Below are 13084 nucleotides of genomic sequence, written 5' to 3' on the forward strand. Positions count from 1 at the left end.
CTGAGGTCGGCGCTGACGGCCCCTCGCTCCCCACCCGCAGGTGAACGGGGTGGTGACGCTGCTCCCGCTGAGCCTGGAGGACGGGAAGGTGAACGTGAGCCAGAGTGGCCTCAGCGCCGCCCTGGAGACGGATTTTGGGCTGCGGGTGACCTACGACTGGAACTGGCACCTGCAAATCGACCTCCCCAGCAGCTACTACAAACACACCTGCGGCCTCTGCGGCAACTACAACTTGAAGCCCGACGACGACGTCCCCCAGCAGGGCAATGACGTGGCCGCCGTGGTGGCCTGGGCCGAAGGTTGGAAAGTCCTCGACGACGACGACGACCCGTTTTGTTGGGATTATTGCGAAGGCAACTGCCCGGTGTGCGAGGAGGAGAAAAAAGAGCTGTACGGCGGCAACCATTACTGCGGCCTCATCAAAAAAACCTTCCAGGGGCCCTTCAAGGCTTGTCACGACGTCGTCAAGCCGCGGAATTTCTACCGCAACTGCCTCTACGACGTGTGCTTGAGCGACGGGGCGAAAAAAATCCTCTGCCAGGTGCTGGAGGCTTATGCCACCACCTGCAAGAAGAACGGGGCCGTGGTGCACGACTGGAGGACGCCGTCGGGTTGCCGTAAGCCACGGGCTCGCTCCTCGGGGGGTGTGGCTACTGAAGGGGGGGTGTGTGTGTGGCAAAGAAAGAGAGGAGCGAGGGCGGGGTGATGCGTGAGAAGCGCTCGGGGGTGTTTGGGTGGGGGGAACGTCCTGCTCTGGGGTGTAAAAGGGTCGTGGGGTTTGGGTGGGGGAGCGTCCGTCCGCGGGATGCGGCGTGTAGGGCGCTGGGTGCGGTCGCGGGGTTGTAGTATCCATCCGCGGGACGGTGAGTACAGAGCACTCGGTGCATTCACGGGGTTGTAGTATCCATCCGCGGGACGGTGAGTGCAAAGAACTTGGAACGTTGCACGCAAAGTACTCAATATATTCACGCAGTTGTAGTATCCATCCGCGGGACGTTTTGTGCCTTTGAATGACTTCGGGTTGGGTTGTGATGTCGCTGCGTGACACCGGGTTGGGTTGTGTGGTTGCTGTGTGACACCAGGTTGGTTGTGAGGTCGCTGCGTGACACCGGGTTGGGTTGTGAGGTCGCTGCGAGACACCGGGTTGGGTTGTGAGGTCACTGCGTGACACCAGGTTGGGTTGTGAGGTCGCTGCGTGACACCGGGTTGGGTCGTGAGGTCACTGTGTGACACCGGGTTGGGTCGTGAGGTCACCGCGTGGTGTCCTGCTGGTTTCAGGGTCATTGGAAGGCCCCTGGTTGGGCTGCACAGCCCTTGCATGACTTTGGGTTGGGTTGTGAGGTCGTTGCATGACACCAGGTTGGGTTGTGAGGGTCTTGAATGACATTGGGTTGGGTTGCGAGGTCGTTGCATGACACCAAGTTGGGTTGTGAGCTCATTGTATCACATCAGGTTGGGTTGTGAGGTCCTTGAATGACTTTGGGTTGGGTTGCGAGGTCGTTGCATGACACCAGGTTGGGTTGTGAGCTCATTGTATCACATCAGGTTGGGTTGTGAGGTTCATCACACGAACTCTTTGCAATACTCACGGCATGCTGCTGCCTCCTCCCCCCGCCCCTAACTGCTCCATTTCCTCCCCCCCGCTCCCCCGCAGCGTTACCCTGCCCCGAAAACAGCCACTACGAAGCCTGTGGCAACGCCTGCCCGGCCACCTGCACCAACCGGGACGCTCCCGCCACTTGCACCCAACCCTGCGTGGAGACCTGCGCCTGCAACGAGGGCTTCGTCCTCAGCGGCGGCCAGTGCGTGGCGGTGGCCAGTTGCGGTTGCACCCGCGACGGTCGCTACTACCAACCCGGCGAGGAGTTTTGGGCCGATGAGACCTGCCAATCGCGGTGCAGGTGCGACGCGGATTTGGGCATCGTGGTGTGCAAGGAAGCCGGCTGCAAGTCGGGCGAGACGTGCGCCGTGGTGAAGGGCGTGCGGCGGTGCGTGGCCAAGAGCCGCTCCACCTGCGTGGCCACCGGCGACCCCCACTACACCACCTTCGACGGGTACCGTTATGATTTCATGGGCACCTGCATCTACCAGTTGGCCGCCCTCTGCTCCGACAACCCCACCCTCGTCCCCTTCAGCGTCACCGTGGAGAACAACGTCCGGGGCAACCGCTTGGTCTCCTACACCAAGGAGGTCACCTTGAAAGTCTACAACGTGACCTTCAGCCTCAGCCAGGAGCACCCCCAGAAACTCAAGGTAGGGGAGGATGAGGTGCTGGTGAGCTGCAAGCTCATTGGAAGGGCCCTGGGTGGGCTGCACGGCCCTTGAATGACATTGGGTTGGGTTGCGAGGTCGTTGCATGACACCAGGTTGGGTTGTGAGTTTCTTGAATGACATCAGGTTGGGTTGCGAGGTCAGTGCATGACATTGGGTTGGGTTGTGAGGTTGTTGCATGACATCACGTTGGGTTGTGAGTTTCTTGAATGACATTGGGTTGGGTTGCGAGGTCATTACATGACATTGGGTTGGGTTGTGAGGTCGTTGCATGACACCAGGTTGGGTTGTGAGGTTGTTGCATGACATGGGGTTGGGGTACAGGGTCACTGCATGACATCAGGTTGGGTTGTGAGGTCACTGCGTGGTGTCCTGCTGGGTTTCAGGGTCATTGCAAGGCCCCTGGTTGGGCTGCATGGTCCTTTAATGACATTGGGTTGGGTTGCGAGGTCGTTGCACGACACCAGGTTGGGTTGTGAGCTCATTGTATGACATCAGGTTGGGTTGTGAGGTCACCGCGTGGTGTCCTGCTGGCTTGCAAGGTCATTGGAAGGGCCCTGGGTGAGCTGCACGGCCCTTGAATGACATTGGGTTGGGTTGCGAGGTCGATGCATGGCACCAGGTTGGGTTGCGAGCTCGTTGCGGGGCATCGTGGCGGGCTTCAAAGCTGTCACGTGGCATCACGCAACCCCCGTCGCCCTTCACAGGTCAACGGGATCCTGGTGGAGCTGCCCTACAACCACGACGACAAGATCCACGTCTACCTCAGCGGCCTCCACGGCTTCATCAAGACCGATTTTGAGGTCACTGTCACCTTCGACTGGTACAGCTACGCCCGGGTCATCATCCCCACCACCTACTCCCGGGCCGTCTGCGGCCTGTGCGGCAACGCCGACGGCAACCCGGAGGACGACTTGGCTTTGCGCGACAGGCAACGGGCCACCGACATCATCCAATTTGCCGACTCCTGGAAAGTGGCCGACGTCCCCGGTTGTTGGGCCGGTTGTACCAAAGATTGTAAATTTTGCACCGAAACGGAGAAACGTCGCTACCGGGGTGACAAACACTGCGGGCTCCTGGTGAAGAAACAGGGACCCTTCGCCGCCTGTCACGACACCATCGACCCGGAGCCTTACTTCAACAATTGTCTCTTTGACACCTGCCTCTACAAGGGGCACCAGGAAACCGTCTGTCGCTCCGTCAGCGCCTACGTCACCGCCTGCCAGAGCCGCGGGGTCCGCGTGGGCCGCTGGCGCACCGCCACCTTCTGCGGTACGTGGGGCTGGGGGCGGGTGGAGGGCACGAAAAAAAGGGGCTTTTGGTCCAAATGAAGGGTTTGGGACTTGGCCCCGGATTATTTGGGGGTCGTACGCGTAAATTATTGGGGAATTTTGCGCACAAATTACTTGGGGCTCGCGTCTACAAATGGTTCGGGGTTCATGTGCACAAATTGTTTGGGGATTTGGGGCACAAATTAGTTGGGAATTCTGGGCACAAATTATTTGGGGCTCTTACGCACAAATTGTTTGAGAATTTTGTGCTCAAATTATTTGGGGTTTGTACGCACAAATTATTGGGGAATTTTGCGCACAAATTACTTGGGGCTCGCGTCTACAAATGGTTTGGGGTTCATGTGCACAAATTGTTTGGGGATTTTGGGGCAGAAATTATTTGGGGCTCTTCTGCACAAATTATTTGAGAATTTTGGGCCCAAATTATTCGGGAATTTTGTGCACAAATTATTTGGAACTTGAACACACAAATTATTCGGGTCTCAGGTACAAATTATTTATGAATTTTGTGCCCAAATTATTTGGGAATTTTGTGCCCAAATTATTGGGGGCTCCTGTGCAAAAATTATTGGAGAAATTTGTGCCCAAATCAGTTGGGAATTTTGTGCCCAAATTATTTGGGGTTTGTACGCACAAATTATTTGGGTCTCAGGTACAAATTATTTATGAATTTTGTGCACAATTTACCTGGGCCTCGCGTCTACAAATTATTTGGGGTTCATGTGCATAAATTATTGGGGAATTTGGGGCACAAATGAATTAGGAATTTTGGGCAGAAATTATTTGGGGCTCTTCTGCACAAATTATTTGGGAATTTTGTGCACAAAATTATTTGGGGCTTGTGTCTACAAATTATTTGGGGTTCATGTGTACAAATTATTGGGGAATTTGGGGCACAAATTATTTGGGAATTTTAGGCAGAAATTATTTGGGGCTCTTGTACACAAATTTGAGAAATTCGTACCCAAATTATTTGGGAATTTTGTGCCCAAATTATTTGGGGTTTGTACGCACAAATTATTTGGGTCTCAGGTACAAATTATTTATGAATTTTGTGCACAATTTACCTGGGCCTCGCGTCTACAAATTATTTGGGGTTCATGTGCATAAATTATTGGGGAATTTGGGGCACAAATTAATTAGGAATTTTGGGCACAAATTAGTTGGGAATTTGGGGCACAAATTATTTGGGGCTCTTCTGCACAAATTATTGGAGAATTTTGTGCCCAAATTATTTGGGGTTTGTACGCACAAATTATTCGGGAATTTTGTGCACAAAATTATTTGGGGCTCGCGTCTACAAATTGTTTGGGGTTCATGTGCCCAAATTATTTGGGAATTTGGGGCACAAATTATTTGGGAATTTGGGGCAGAAATTATTTGGGAATTGTGTGCACAAATTTTGGGGGAATTTTGTGCCCAAATTATTTGGGACTTGCACGCACAAATTATTTGGGGCTCGCGTCTATAAATTATTTGGGGCTGGTTTGCACAAATTATTTGGGAATTTTGGGCACAAATTAATTATTTGGGAATTTTTTGGGGCCGCAAATTATTTGCGGCTCGTGCGCACAGATTATTTGGGGCCCGTGCGCACGGATTACTTGCGGTTTTGCACGCGTTATTTTGGGGTTTGCACACACAAATTGTGGGGGAATTTTGGGCACCAACGACACACCCGAAGCTTTTCTTGCTTTGCACGGAGGGTTTGCGACTCCCACACCCAAACCATTCGGGTCTCGCACACCCAAAACCTTTATCCGAAGACATTCGGGGTTTTGGGCGCTTGGGGGCTATTTCGCACCGGTATTTCTATTTACCCCCTCCCTTTGCTGATTTTTGCCCCCCACAGGCCTCACTTGCCCCCCGAACCAACACTACGAGCTCTGCGGCCCAGCCTGCCCGGCCACGTGCCACGGCGAAGCGGAAGGGGAGGCGTGCGACAAAAACGCGCCTTGCGCCGAGGGCTGCTACTGCGACGACGGCTTCCTGCTGAGCGGCTCCCGCTGCGTCCCCCTGGCCCGCTGCGGCTGCTCCCACCGCGGCCGCTACTACAAGGCGGGCGAGGAATTTTACTCCTGCCCCCGCTGCAGCGAGCGGTGCCTTTGCAAAACCGACGGGGAGGTGGAATGCCGGCCGTCGGGTTGCGGGGCGGGAGAGGAGTGCGGGGTGCAGGATGGGGTGCGGGGTTGTTACCCCAACGAGTGCGGGCGCTGCCAGGTGTTGGGCGCCGGGTCCTACAGCACCTTCGACGGGCACCCGCTGTTTTTCGCCGGCACTTGCACCTACACGCTGGCAGAGGTCGAGGCCGACGGGCCCGAGGACCCGCTGGTGCCTTTCGGGGTGGAGATGGAGAAGGAGAGCGGCGAGGAGGGGCCCCTCATCCGACGGCTGCTGGTCACCGTGCGCGGGGTCACCGTCGCCATGGCCAGGGGCACCCAGTGGGAGGTGACGGTGAGTTGGGGGCGGCTTCGGGGACGGGGAGGGGGTGGGAGGGGCAAAAAATGGCTGCGGGGGGGGCGGCAAAAACTCCCCCGCGAGCACAAAACCTGCTTTTGGGGCGCGGAGCGGGGGGTGCCGGCGCTGTTTGCTGATGCTGGGGTGGGCTGTGGGGTGCGCAAGGGCTGTTTTGGGGTGCAAATCCCGCTTTGGGGTGGAAATCGTCGCAGCAGGATGTGCTAATCCTGTTTTGGGGTGCAAATCCTGGTTTTGGGGTGCAAATCCTGGTTTTGGGGTGCAAATCCTCGCAGCAGGATGTGCTAATCCTGTTTTGGGGTGCAAATCCTGGTTTTGGGGTGCAAATCCTCGCAGCAGGATGTGCTAATCCTGTTTTGGGGTGCAAATCCTGGTTTTGGGGTGCAAATCCTCGCAGCAGGACGTGCAAATCCTGGTTTTGGGGTGCAAATCCTCGCAGCAGGATGTGCTAATCCTGTTTTGGGGTGCAAATCCTGGTTTTGGGGTGCAAATCCTCGCAGCAGGATGTGCTAATCCTGTTTTGGGGTGCAAATCCTGGTTTTGGGGTGCAAATCCTCACAGCAGGACGTGCAAATCCTGGTTTTGGGGTGCAAATCCTCGCAGCAGGATGTGCTAATCCTGTTTTGGGGTGCAAATCCTGGTTTTGGGGTGCAAATCCTCGCAGCAGGATGTGCTAATCCTGTTTTGGGGTGCAAATCCTGGTTTTGGGGTGCAAATCCTCAGAGCAGGATGTGCTAATCCTGTTTTGGGGTGCAACTCCTGGGTTTGGGGTGCAAATCCTGGTTTTTGCGGTGCAGATACTGGTTTTGGGGTGCAAATCCTCACAGCAGGATGTGCTAATCCTGATTTTGGGTTGCAAATCCTGGTTTTGGGGTGCAAATCCTGCTTTGGGGTACAAATCCTCGCAGCATGACGTGCAAATCCGGGTTTTGGGGTGCAAATCCTGATTTTAGGGTGCAAATCCTTGCAGCAGGACGTGCAAATCCTGGTTTTGGGGTGCAAATCCTCGCAGCAGGATGTGCTAATCCTGTTTTGGGGTGAAAATCCTGGGTTTGGGGTGCAAATCTTGGGTTTGGGGTGCAAATCGTCGCAGCAGGACGTGCAAATCCTGGTTTTGGGGTGCAAATCCTGGTTTTGGGGTGCAAATCCTCAGAGCAGGACGTGCAAATCCTGCTTTGGGGTGCAACTCCTGGGTTTGGGGTGCAAATCCTCACAGTATGAAAGGCAAATCCTCTTTTGGGGTGCAAACGCCGTTTTGGGGTGCAAATCTGATATTGGGGTGCATGACAGGACACATAAACCCCAGTTTGGGGTAAAAACCTGATGTTGGGGTGCACGACAGGACGTGCAAATTATTTTGGGGGTAAAAAGACCATTTTGGGGTGCACAGCAGCACGTGCATCTATGATTTGGGGGTAAAACCCCCATTTTGGGCCCAAAACCTGACGTTGGGGTGCACGGCAGGACGTGCAAATTCTTTTTTGGGGTAAAAAGCCCCATTTTGGGGTGCAGAGAGGACGTGCAACCCCCATTTTGGGGTAAAAAACCCATTCTTGGGTCCAAACCTGACGTTAGGGTGCGCGGCAGGACGTGCAAATTCCTTTTTTGGGGTAAAAACCCCATTTTGGGGTGAAAACCTGACGTTGGGGTGCACGGCAGGACGTGCAAATTATTTTTGGGGGTAAAAAGCCCATTTTGGGGTGCAGAGAGGACGTGCAACCCCCATTTTGGGGTAAAAAACCCATTCTGGGGTCCAAACCTGACGTTAGGGTGCGCGGCAGGACGTGCAAATTCTTTTTGGGGTAAAAACCTCATTTTGGGCTCAAAACCTGACGTTAGGGTGCGCAGCAGGACGTGCAAATTTCTTTTTTGGGGTAAAAACCTCATTTTGGGGTGAAAACCTGATATTGGGGTGCACGGCAGGACGTGCAAATTCCTTTTTTGGGGTAAAAACCCCATTTTGGGGTGAAAACCTGATGTTGGGGTGCACGACAGGACATGCAAATTCTTTTTTAGGGGGGTAAAAAGCCCATTTTGGGGTGCAGAGAGGACGTGCAACCCCCATTTTGGGGTAAAAAACCCATTTTGGGGTGAAAACCTGACGTTGGGGTGCACGGCAGGACGTGCAAATTCTTTTTTGGGGTAAAAAGCCCCATTTTGGGGTGCAGAGAGGACGTGCAACCCCCATTTTGGGGTAAAAACCCCATTCTGGGGTCCAAACCTGACGTTAGGGTGCGCGGCAGGACGTGCAAATTCCTTTTTTGGGGTAAAAAGCCCATTTTGGGGAGAAAACCTGACGTTAGGGTGCACGGCAGGACGTGCAAATTCATTTTTTGGGCATAAAACCCCCATTTTGGGGTGAAAACCTGATGTTGGGGTGCATGACAGGACGTGCAAATTCTTTTTTAGGGTAAAAAGCCCATTTTGGGGTGAAAACCTGATGTTGGGGTGCACGGCAGGACGTGCAAATTCTTTTTTGGGGTAAAAAGCCCCATTTTGGGGTGCAGAGAGGACGTGCAACCCCCATTTTGGGGTAAAAAACCCATTCTTGGGTCCAAACCTGACGTTAGGGTGCGCGGCAGGACGTGCAAATTCCTTTTTTGGGGTAAAAACCCCATTTTGGGGTGAAAACCTGACGTTGGGGTGCACGGCAGGACGTGCAAATTATTTTTGGGGGTAAAAAGCCCATTTTGGGGTGCAGAGAGGACGTGCAACCCCCATTTTGGGGTAAAAAACCCATTCTGGGCTCAAAACCTGACGTTAGGGTGCGCGGCAGGACGTGCAAATTCCTTTTTTGGGCATAAAACCCCCATTTTGGGGTGAAAACCTGACGTTAGGGTGCGCGGCAGGACCTGCAAATTATTTTTGGGTGTAAAAACCCCATTTTGGGGTTCGCCCTGACGCCTCTCGCCCCCTCCCCGCAGGTGGACGGCGAACGGCACCTGCTGCCGCTGTCGGTGGCCGGGGGGGCCGTGACGGTGGCCCAGGAGGGTCCGTACCGGGTCCTGCAAGCCCGGGGGGGCCTCAAACTCCTCTACGACGGCCTCAGCTACGCGGTGCTGACCCTCCCCTCGTCCTTCCGCCGCCGCCCCCGCGGCCTCTGCGGCAACTTCGACGGCGACGCCGGCAACGACGCGGCCGCCCCCTCGGAGTTAGGAGCCACCTGGGGCACCTCGACGCCCTCCTGCACCCACGGCTCGCCCCTGCCTCCCCCTACTTGCCCCCCGCTCGAAAAGGAGCCTTGCGGGGTGCTGGGGGACGCGGAGGGTCCCTTCGCGGGGTGTCACGGGGTGGTGGCCCCGCAGGAGCACGTGGCTACTTGTCTGAGGGAGCGGTGTGGCTACCGGGGGGCCGAAGCGGCCTGTCGGGGCTTGCAGGCCTACGCCGCCGCTTGCCAGGCCGCAGGCGGGCAACTGCGGGAGTGGAGGGAGGCCGCAGGATGCCGTGAGTCGGGGCGGGGGGAAACGGGGGGGCGCGGAAAAATCTGGGGGGGAAGGCGGGCGGAGGGGGGGGGAGAGATGAAAGCAGCGGGGGCGGGGGGGGCGGTGGGGGAAATGTTGGAAAATTTTGGGGAGTTTTTGGAAGGTTTGGCGGTTCGGGGGCGTTTTTTGCGAATTGCGGTAAAATCGTGGCGAAATTGTGGGAAATGGTGGAGGATTTTGGCAAAATCGTGGCAAATTTTGGAAAAGGTTGGAAAATTTTGGCAAATGTTGGGAAAAAAATGGCAAATTTTGGCAAATTTTGAAAACTTTTAGGAAATTTGGGGAAAATATGGGCAAATTTAAAAGTTTTTAGTCAAATTTTGGCAAATTTTGGCAAATTTTGGAAAAAAAATGGCATATTGGGGCAAATTTTGGACAAAAAATGGCATATTGTGGCAAATTTTGTAAAATTTTGGCAAATCGTGGCAAATTTTGGAACATTTTGGAAAATTTTGGAAAAGTTTGGAAAATATTGGAAAATTTAGGAAAAAAATGGCAAATTTTAGCAAATTTTAGCAAATTTTGGGAAATTTTTGGAAAATATAGACAAATTTGAAAAAATTTAGTCAACTTTTGTAAAATTTTGACAAATTTTGGAAAAAAAAGGCAAATTGTGGCAAATTTTGGAAAATTTTGGCAACTCGTGGCAAATTTTGGAAAATTTTGGAAAAATCTCGAAAAGCTTGGAAAATTTTGGCAAATTTTGTAAAAAAAATTGGCAAATTTTAGAAAATTTTTGGAAAATATGGAAAAAATTGAAAATTTTTAGTCAAATTTTGTAAAATTTGGAAAAATTTGAAAAATTTTTGTCAACTTTTGTAAAATTTTGGCAAATTTTGGCCAATTTTGGAAAAAAATATGGCAAATTGTGGCAGATTTTGGAATATTTTGGCAAATCATGTCAAATTTTGGAAAATTTTGGCAAATTTTGGAAAAGTTTGGAATATTTTGGCAAATTTGGGGGGGGAAATGGCAAATTTTGGCAAATTTTAATTTGAAAATTTTTAGTCAAATTTTGTAAAATTTGGTCAAATTTTGGAAAAATTTGGAAAAAAATGGAAATTTTTGGCAAATTTTGGAAATTGTGGAAGATTTTGGCAAATTTTGGCAAATTTTGGCAAATTTTTTATTTTTTTCAAAATTTATACATTTTTTACAATATTTTACCCTTTTTTGCAAATATTTTCAAATTTTTGCCTTATTTCTGCATGCTTATTGCTTTTTTTTTTTTTTTTTTCAAAATGTTTGCACGGTTTTTGCAACTTTTTGCAAGTTGTTTGCAATTCTTGTCAATTTTTTGCAAATTTTTGCAACTTTTGGCAGTTTTTTACCTTTATAGCAATTTTTTACGTTTTTGGTGCGATTTGCAAATTTTTGCGTTGTTTGCGCACTTCTTTTTTTTGGCAATTTTTTGCAAAATGTACATTTTTTCGATTTTTCTGGCAATTTTTTTGGTACATTTTTGTAAGTTTTTGCGATTTTTTTACATTTATGTCTTTTTTTTCCCATTCTTTGGCAAATTTTTGCAAATTTTGGCATTGTTTTTGCACTTTTTCCGCCATTTGCAGAACACATGCACGTTCTTGCGATCTTTTGCAAACTGCATTTATGCCTTTTTCAATTTTTTTCGCAAATTCTCACACCCTTTTGCCATTTTTGAGATTTGTTGCATTTTTTTTTTCTATTTTTTGCGAATGCTTGCAAACTTTTGCCTTATATTTGCACTTTTTTTGCCATTTTTTTTCAAATTTTTGCAAATTTGGGGAAATTTTTTGCCGATTTTTGCACTATTTTCGCAATGTTTGGCATTTTTTTGCCAATTTTTGCCGTATTTTTTGCAATTTTTTGCACATTTTCACACCTTCCGCCATTTTTCACATTTTTCACCGTTTGCAAATTTTTACCCTATTTTTGCCGGGTTTTTTTTCCATTTTTTTGCAACTTTTTTGCCAATTTTTGCAAGGGGGCGGGCAGCTGCATGCCGAATATGGGTTTGCTTTGCACTTTTTTCTCAGCCCTGTGAGGCCGGGAGGGGATTTTTGCGTCCCGCGTTGCAGAGTGGCCGCTGCGCAACATCTGCGGAGCGACGCTTTTGGGTTTTTTTCACGGAAAAGGAGGAAAAATATGAACAAATACTAAATCTGCTGCTTTTCTCCCCCCCTGGACGCCCGCCAGCGCTCTCTTGCCCTCGCCACAGCCACTACGAGCTCTGCACCCGCAGCTGCGACCAGACCTGCGCCAGCCTCTCCGCCAGCACCCCCTGCGCCCCCAAATGCTTCGAGGGCTGTCGCTGCGACGACGGGTTCCTCTTCAACGGCGCCGAGTGCGTCCGCATGGAGGCCTGCGGGTGTCTGCACCGCGGACGCTACTTCCAGGTGGGTGCTGGCGGGTGGGCAGGATCGCACCCACCCCGGTGCCCGTCCCCACCAGGGCAGCGCGGATCCGGCTGAGCCCCGGGCACGCCGGCAGCTCCGCGAGGCAGCAGCTGCACGCGGCAAAATCCATCGCACGGCGCGTTCTGGGCACGCTGTCAGCTTTTAGGAGAGAAAAATCCCTCACACGCCACGTTCCTGGATCTATTTTCAGCTTTTATGGCAGCAAAATCCCGCACACGCCGCATTTTTGGGCCCATTTTCAGTTTTTCCAAGAGCAAAATCCATCACATGCCGCATTTCTGGGCCTAATTTTCCGTTTTTATGAGATCAAAATCCCTCACACGCTGCATTCCTGGGCCCATTTTCAGCTTTTTCAAGAGCAAACTCCATCGCACGCCGCATTTCTGGGCCCATTTTCAGTTTTTATGCGAGCAAAATCCATTACACACAACATTCCTGGGCCCATTTTCAGTTTTTATGACAGCAAAATCCCTCACACACCACATTTCTGGGCCCATTTTCAGTTTTTATGCGAGAAAAATCCCTCACGCACCACATTTCTGGGCCCATTTTCAGCTTTTATGACAGCAAAATCCCGCACACGCCGCATTTTTGGGCCCATTTTCAGTTTTTCCAAGAGCAAAATCCATCACATGCCACATTTCTGGGCCCATTTTCAGCTTTTCCAAGGGCAAAATCCATTTCACGGTGCATTTCTGGGCCAATTTTCAGTTTTTATGCGAGAAAAATCCCTCACACACCACATTTCTGGGCCCATTTTCAGTTTTTATGACAGCAAAATCCCTCACACACCACATTTCTGGGCCCATTTTCAGTTTTTATGACCGCAAAATCCCTCACACACCACATTTCTGGGCCCATTTTCAGCTTTTCCAAGAGCAAAATCCATTTCACGGTGGATTTCTGGGCCCATTTTCAGCTTTTATGACTGCAAACTCCATCACACGCTACATTTCTGGGCCCATTTTCAGTTTTTATGCGAGAAAAATCCCTCACACACCACATTTCTGGGCCCATTTTCAGCTTTTATGACAGCAAAATCCCTCACACGCCGCATTTTTGGGCCCATTTTCAGTTTTTCCAAGGGCAAAATCCATTTCACGGTGCATTTCTGGGCCAATTTTCAGTTTTTATGACAGCAAAATCCCTCACACACCACATTTTTGGG

The 13084-nt window shown here is 51.1% G+C and overlaps 1 protein-coding gene across 2 annotated transcripts in view; it reads left to right on the forward strand.

Annotated features, from left to right (window-relative positions):
• FCGBP (Fc gamma binding protein) overlaps positions 1 to 13084 on the forward strand; it is a 45476-nt gene that overhangs the window by 28710 nt on the left and 3682 nt on the right. Inside the window, exons 14-19 of one of the 2 annotated variants that reach the window (XM_074930379.1) lie at positions 41 to 617; positions 1655 to 2253; positions 2979 to 3543; positions 5416 to 6017; positions 8963 to 9482; positions 11696 to 11895. In XM_074930379.1, coding sequence (XP_074786480.1) covers positions 41 to 617; positions 1655 to 2253; positions 2979 to 3543; positions 5416 to 6017; positions 8963 to 9482; positions 11696 to 11895 — 3063 coding nt within the window. The remainder of the gene's footprint in view (positions 1 to 40; positions 618 to 1654; positions 2254 to 2978; positions 3544 to 5415; positions 6018 to 8962; positions 9483 to 11695; positions 11896 to 13084) is intronic. The other variant, XR_012635396.1, reaches the window with a different exon arrangement.

This window comes from Athene noctua, chromosome 33 (genome assembly GCF_965140245.1).
Source record: "Athene noctua chromosome 33, bAthNoc1.hap1.1, whole genome shotgun sequence".
In the NCBI taxonomy this organism is placed as follows: domain Eukaryota; kingdom Metazoa; phylum Chordata; class Aves; order Strigiformes; family Strigidae; genus Athene; species Athene noctua.